The sequence below is a fragment of the Lactuca virosa genome, chromosome 4, assembly GCF_052849685.1.
Source record: "Lactuca virosa cultivar CGN04683 chromosome 4, Lactuca_virosa_CGN04683_v6, whole genome shotgun sequence".
NCBI classification, from domain to species: Eukaryota; Viridiplantae; Streptophyta; class Magnoliopsida; order Asterales; family Asteraceae; genus Lactuca; species Lactuca virosa.
This window is the reverse complement of record NC_136429.1, coordinates 297,119,043-297,126,604: the sequence shown is the minus strand read 5'-3', so window position 1 is coordinate 297,126,604 and position 7,562 is coordinate 297,119,043. Positions and strand designations below refer to the sequence as shown.

General features: G+C 33.3%; 1 protein-coding gene across 1 annotated transcript; it reads right to left on the bottom strand.

Moving 5' to 3' along the window:
- Nucleotides 1-717: 717 nt before the first annotated feature.
- On the bottom strand, nucleotides 718-7,229 carry LOC145105999 (uncharacterized). The gene is made up of 16 exons (XM_079043052.1): nucleotides 7,217-7,229; nucleotides 6,899-7,098; nucleotides 6,680-6,812; nucleotides 6,462-6,575; nucleotides 5,899-5,972; nucleotides 5,732-5,806; nucleotides 5,522-5,614; nucleotides 5,352-5,412; nucleotides 4,742-5,074; nucleotides 4,047-4,173; nucleotides 3,807-3,906; nucleotides 3,643-3,712; nucleotides 3,192-3,350; nucleotides 2,997-3,092; nucleotides 1,847-2,181; nucleotides 718-1,118 (listed from the first exon to the last, which is right to left on the bottom strand). The coding sequence occupies exons 1-16, from the start codon at nucleotides 7,227-7,229 to the stop codon at nucleotides 948-950; spliced, it is 2,154 nt and encodes a 717-aa protein (XP_078899178.1). The 3' UTR covers nucleotides 718-947.
- Between the last annotated feature and the right edge of the window lie 333 nt (nucleotides 7,230-7,562).

Sequence of the window (7,562 nt, the reverse complement as noted above, 5' to 3'; positions counted from 1 at the left end):
TCTTCATTGATGAACTCCTTATGCTCCTTTTCTTTCTCTAGACTCTTCCTAACCTCTTTCTCCATGCCAAAGAAACTAGAACGAACAATCATAAAGAAATGTAGAGATAGATACAAAGATAGTCCATAGAAACTTCTTATGTTTATCTCAACACATACATGAAGAGCGTGAAAATCAAACTCAGTAATCTCAAATCCAACTCATGTGCACTTAGGTCTACTTTCTTTAACTTGATCCAAAGTCCAAACATATTAATCAAAAACCATTTAATGTGGAGAAAGATTTGTGTGTAATAATAATGAAGTAAGATAAAATTGCAAAACTTCTTCGTGTTATTGGAGATCAATCAAATCAAGCTTGCAAAAACAAAGTAAAAGTGTTCATCTCCTACGTCAGAATTGGGATGAACGAAAATGTCAAGTGAACATTTTGTTTGTTAAATAGTAAATGATAATTCTAACATTTAGAATGTTATTAATATATTTAGAAGAGTATAAAGTCAGATTGCTGTTTTATTTAGGGCTAAATGCAATACATACCAACATACTTTCATTTATTTACATATTATTAAAAAAAACCTACTTTCTTTCTTTCTATTTCAACATTTACTTTTTCTTTTTCTTTTTCTTATTAATGTATTGTACATTGAAAAATCTACCCAATCTTCATATCTTTTATTATATCCTAGGAGGTCAAACACATATAAAAAACAAACCCTAAAAACAAATCATAAGTCCTTGTTCTTTTTTATAACTCAAAACCCCACTGAATTTCTTTCTTTTCTTTATCGCATAAATTTCTACATCATAAAAAATCTAAAAGCCATTGCACTTTGTGCAGGCTTTTTCTTTACAATAAACCCTAGGAAATTACAGCCCACGAAAATTTGAACTCAGAGGGGTATAATAGGAACAAAAAAAAAATGTTGTATAATTTACAGTGATTCTTCAAAACCATGACTCCATTTCACCCAAACCTGTGCATAGATCTTGATCACTGAAAAGTGTTTGATCTGAGCAATCGAGTGATGCACCACATGCCAGATTATATGCTTGACATGCTGAATAACATACTCTTAATCTGTTGTTTCCATCTTTTTCACACTTCTGTATTGATATCTGTTCAATTCCACAATATATATATATATATATATATATATATATATATATATATATATATGTTTTGTTATAAAAGATTTATCAGTCTAATAACATCAGAAAAGAAAATTCAAGAAAAATTTAACCAAAATGACCATTTTACCCTTTGTTTGCACATCCATATGGATGATACTTGTAAGGATAAGATGGTAATCGTTTTGTGTATTAGCTTAGTAACAATGAAAAATGAAAAGAAACATAGCCTTACAAATTTGCCCACATTTACTTTTGGTTAATAAATGAAAGTATCCTACTTTTCATTTCATTCTATTACAACATTTTACTCCCAATTTGTTCCTTATTAAGGCATTATTCTTTGAAAAACCTACCCACTTAAAGCATTGTTCTTCTTGTTATAGAAGTGAAAATCATTTTGCATTGGGTAGATATTTCAAAGTACAATTATACAATAGGAAACAAATAAAAGTAAAACGCTATAATAAAAATATGTCATCATTTTCTCAAATACTTTTCAAACATCATTTATCCATACACCACTTTATCTAAAGCAGGCATAGCTGAAAAGCTGGCTGTTAGCTGATAAAAAATGACGTTTGGTAAAACTAAGCTGAAATGACATAAAAAGCTCATTGAAACGCCAGTTTGAGTAGCTTTTTTAAAAAGCTAACTTATAAGCTACTTTTTGGTTTGCCAAACATGACAACCTAAAAAAGAAAAAAGGGAGTTACCCAACAAGCAAGACGTTTGGCTGCTTTATCACAATTTCTACCAATAAAGATATTGAGAATCTTTCTAGCACCCGTTGGATATAACCTATGATAATTAGGCATCACCACAACATCCTCCAATTGCCTCAAAACACTCGATTCACTTGGTGCACAATGTTGTCCATTTCCATTTCCAACATCAACATCATTCATTAACACATGTTTGCAAATTGAAAGATTCTCAAGAACCAATGAAGTGTTTCTACATGTGTATCCCGCATAATCCGAACAACGAAATTCACACACCCCATTATCACATACCCCTCCATGAAGACTGCATTGTTCATCACAAACAGCTGCAACAAAATACCAATGTACTTTTCTTATTATAGAATCCTCCTACATACTTTCATTTCTTTAAAAATCTAATCTAACCACTTGTAGCAATCTCATCCCAATACAAACCCACTTGAGTAGGTTTTATATTAATAAAAAACTGGTTAATCTCATAAAAGACCTTATATTTTGTGTTTTTTTTTCGGATTAAACCTCAAGTTTATTCTTTTCCGAAAAGGACCTTGCATTTTTTCATTTTTCCGATCTGACCCCTGTAGTCGTTTTTTTTTCCGGAAAAACTTGTAAAATGCGAGACTTTTTTCGAGAAAAACTAAAAAAGTCGAGGGTTTATTTGGAAACAGTTAGAAGGTTGAGGAGTTTTTTTCGGGAAAAAAAAGACAAAAGTTGAGGGTTTTCTTTGGAGAAAATGAAAAAATACAAGGTCTTTTTCAGGAAGAAAATAAAGATTAGGTTTAATCCGGAAAATTACAAAATATAAGGTTTGTTATGAGATAAACCCTAAAAAAATCGAGTATAATTCGGTAGATTTTTCCAAGTACGATGTCTTGTTAGAAAATTCAATGTATACAGTTCCATTGAATTATATAAAATTCACTTTACTTCCTAAATCTCTTTATTCATTATTACTCTCTCCTTTTTCTTTTCTTTTCCCATTATTTACAACTATTAAAGTTATCATATCAAAATTTTAAGTTCTCAAGTGTTAATGTAATGTATATACACATTGTTTGACTTATCACATAGTCTTTGATTGATGATACCAATATCTCATAATTACTGTTAATGGGCAAAAAGGTAAATTTTAAAAACTCACCAGTTGAGCAATCAATCCCAGTGAATCCATCTGCACATTGACAAATACCGTTTTTGAGGCACTTCCCATTCCCATCACAATTGCTAGGGCAAGACCCTGAAATTATACAATATATCCATCAACAATCTTAACACTATAAATACTTTGCTATTATTATCTCACTATTATATCAAATATTGAGGTAAAAAATCTTACTTTTACTACAATCATGCCCATCAAACCCAAGAAAGCAAATACATTTCCCATTAACACAATCACCATTTGAATTGCATGAATTAGGGCATTGCCTTGACACTAAAAGAGGATTCTTCTTCACACTACAAAGTTCATGATGAGCTGGACAAATCAACTCACCTGTAGTAACAAATAGTATGTCACAAAACAAGAATCATTAATTTACTTTTACTTTTGACCCATAATAGCAATATAGGTAATCTACTTTTTTTTTCTATTTCAACTTTTTATTAATTATACTTTGAAAAATTCTACCCAACTATAGCAATCATTTGGATGACATTGCTATAACTCATTCAAAGTAAAATGTTGTAATAGGAAGAAAATGAAGCAAGATGAAATAATAAACAAATCAATGAAATTACGTTGTTATTTATTATTCCATTTTATATTGTTGGAAATAATAAATTACCATTAAATCCAGGAAATTGAACAGGTCCACCAGCTTCAGGGCAAGCTTTCCAAATCCCATCAACAGCAACCTGTAAAACCAACATTGATTTGAGATAATCATATAATTATTAAATAAACCAGAAATTATATATAAATAAATTTACATCAAGTTTTAAAACAAACCTCCAAAGTCATGTTGACACACCTATGTTGATAACAACCATTTCCTTGAGCCATAGAACCCCTAACAAACCCATTGCGTACTAATGAAGAAGCCATGCATCTATATAAACAAATTACAATTAAAAGTTCATCAAAGATTTTTTTTTTTTAAATAAAAGCTACAAAGTAGGATGCTATAATCAGATATATGATAGTACAATGCTATTTCTTGCATTTATATAATAAAACTTCGGTTTTTACCTCGAGTTACTTCCACGAACTTCCCCCAACATCCTATCTGGCATCCGTGCACTGTTAGTGTCTATACATGAACCATCAGAATAAGCTACAAAATAGGTGCAGTAATCAGCCAATGATGATTGTCCACCTGTATTTGTATTTCACCAAGATTCAGCCATTTAAGTCAACCTTTATCATCAAATCATAGAAAACGACAAGACAGGTTGTACTGCATTGGACTGGGACTCAGACTGATGTCAATGAGACAAAGATTGTAACTTTTTGCCCCGCCAAAAAAGGTGGCACAATGTGGGACATGGACTCGCTCTCGATCTCTCTCTCTCGTCTGTGCAAAAGACGTAAATACCCTCCTCATCCTCATCACCGAAAAAAAAACCCTAGAAAGCTTGTCCAGTCTGATGTAGTCCCTTCAGGGTCCGCTGGACCCTGAACTGAACCCAACCAGACTGGACAAGCTTTCTAGGGCTATTTTCGATAATGAGGATGAGGAGGGCATTTACGTCTTTTGCACAGACGAGAGAGAGAGATCGAGAGCGAGTCCATGTCCCATGTTGTGCCACCTTTTTTGACGGGACAAAAAGTTGCAATCTTTGTCTCACTGACATCAGTCTGAGTCTCAGTCCAATGCAGGTCAAACACAGTACAGCCTGTTGTGTGATGTGATGTCGTGCAAAAGAAAGTAAAGATTTGTTGACCTTTATTAGGTTGTGGGAAATAACGGGCCCACGGAGGAAGGTCTCCACTATAATTTAGAATTGGACAATAACCCTCGGCCTCTCTGTTATATGTACAGCCTGAAAATTGTGTGGTGTTGCAATGATACGCCCCTTTCCAAATGTTGCAAGGAGAAGTCACAAACTCTGTCCCTTGGTTGCTTCCCCAATCAAGAACTTCTGCCATACTATAATTAGCTTCATACCAACCACTATCTTCTAACAAAGCAAGTGTCATTTTTGAAACTACAGATCTTGTGTCAACCGATCCAGTCATTATTTCATTCATCAAAAGTCTCTTCTCCCAATGAGATCCTGATACATCATACATACATGTTTACAAATTTCAGTTATTAAATCCAAGTATCTCACCAATTAGTAACGTGTTGTGTTGTTTCTTCTTTTTGTTTTTGAATATGAGTGAAGTATTGAAAGGAGCAAGTGTTGTATACATAAAGATTGTTTCTGTTTTTAAAACATTATTTTCTCATGAACACTACCTTTTTTTTTTCGTTTTCTATGTCTTTTTTTAATAATCTGGGAATGGTGTAAAGTTAATAAAGATTCTATCTTGGATAAAATGTTGACAAACCTGATGTTCCACGCCCTCCACCATCTTCCAACTCCAAACCAGTGAAATTTTCAGAAAATGCCTGAAAATCAAGAATTTATAAATACTATATTTTTTGCTCATTTTCTGTTGTATCTTTAGAAATTGATACTTCTACTAAAAGAATCTTGTCAAAAGGTAGAAAAACATACTCCATAATGATAGCGTGAATGCATAACAACACGTGGAAGAACCACACGAGTTACCATTCTCCCAAGCTTTTCATCCACCATTTGTTTGGTTACCTAAATACACAAACAAAAAAAAATCATTATTTAAACAATTTCACTTTATCAGTTTAGATACCAAATAGTCTTAATGAATCTAGTTTTGTATTAAGCTTTCAGATTTTATAAGTGTACCTGAGTACGTCGTCTTTTTCTCTCATCTCTAAAATGTGTGAAGGCATGAGGGTCAAATCCAAGGACATGAATCACCTAAGAAAATTCAAAATTTCTCAAAAACAAGTTTCAAAATCTCAAATATTCGATCGAAAGCACAATGCTATATAATGACAATAAAAACTCACTTCATGTATTAACGTAGCTGAAAGTAATGTTTCTGCTTCGGCTGTCAAATGGCGTGGAGCAACATTCACATGTCCTGCAAACAGATAAAATCAATTTATTAAATGCATAAACCTAACTTAACCCCCAAAACAAGACATCACAACAGGGACACTCACACTGACACTGACTCAGACATATGTCAATAGGAGAAAATATTACAACTTTATGTACTATCCAAGACAAGACATAACAACACAGGCAAAGACAGCTGACAAGTGACAGGTGACAGTGACAGTGACAGTGACAGTGACAGTGACAGTGACAGTGACAGTGACAGAGTAAGAGAATGATGTGGATAGAAGGAAATATTACAACTTTATGTACTTTCCAAGACAAGACATAACAACACAGACAGACAGGTGACACAGACACAGAATGATGTGGATAGAAGGAAACGTTACAACTTTATGTACTATCCAAGACAAGACATAACAACAGAGACAGAGACAGAGACAGAGACAGATGTGAATGGGAGAAAATATTACAACTTTATGTAGTATCCAAAAGAACAAGAAACAATTACCAGCAATTGCACGACCCCATTGATCGCGTTCACATGCCACTGCCCAAGCAAGGGTGTTGCCAGTTGTGGGTCTTGTAGTCACCAAAAGAACCAAATCCGCATCAGCAACGCCCTCTATCAACATTTAAAAAGAAAATCAAAATAATGATCATAAATTGTACAAAGTTTATTTCTTTACTTGATTAATAAAAATGGTGATATTATTAATATAGTGTTACTTTCTACATATTCACGTGGAAGCTGCACACCACCATCTTGACCACAAGCAGAGTAACCACTTAACCTCAAGTTTCCTCTAACACGTTCAACACCCAATGCTCTTTCAAACCATTCTGCTGTCTGCCCTAAAGCCTGTTCTCTCAAATAAATGAAAAAAGACGTTATTACCCTTCAAGATTTAACTACCAAATATAAGAATAGTAGGAAGTAAGAAGAACCTTTTGAAGGCGATGTCTTTTGTCCTCTCCAGTTATATCATCCAAAGTGCAATTATACCAACAGTCACCCAAAATTGGAGGATCGTTGTGAGGGTTGCATGTGGGCCCACCTGAATCAGAACCCACAGGTGGCTCACCTAACTGAAAAAAATAAAAAATAAAATAAAATAAATGAATTGTTGTTTCTTTTTTACTTAATACTGAGAGAATGACTTGATAGGGAAAGAAATGGAAATGAGGCGTTTCCCATTAAGTCATTCATACTTTTTTTTTTTGACAAATTTGCCCTCTTTTCTACTTAATGGACTCAATGGGTACAAGACTTAATCATTTAAGCTATGTATGGGTGTTTCTTTTTTACTTAATAAAGAAAGAAAAAGAACGACTTAGTACAGAAAGATAAGGAAAATGAGGCTTTCCTTGTTAAGTCCTGCTTTTTTTACGAATTTGCCCTCTTTTTTACTTAATGGGGACAAGGGAAATGAGGCTTCTTTTACAAATTTTTCTCTTTTTTACTTAATAGGGACTATACTTAATCCAGTAAATTATAGAGGGTGTTTATTTTTTACTTAATAAAGAAAGTCAAGAAACTGAGACTTTCCCCCATGAACTCCTACTCTTTTACAAATTTGCCCTACTTTTTACCCTCTTTTTTACTTAATCC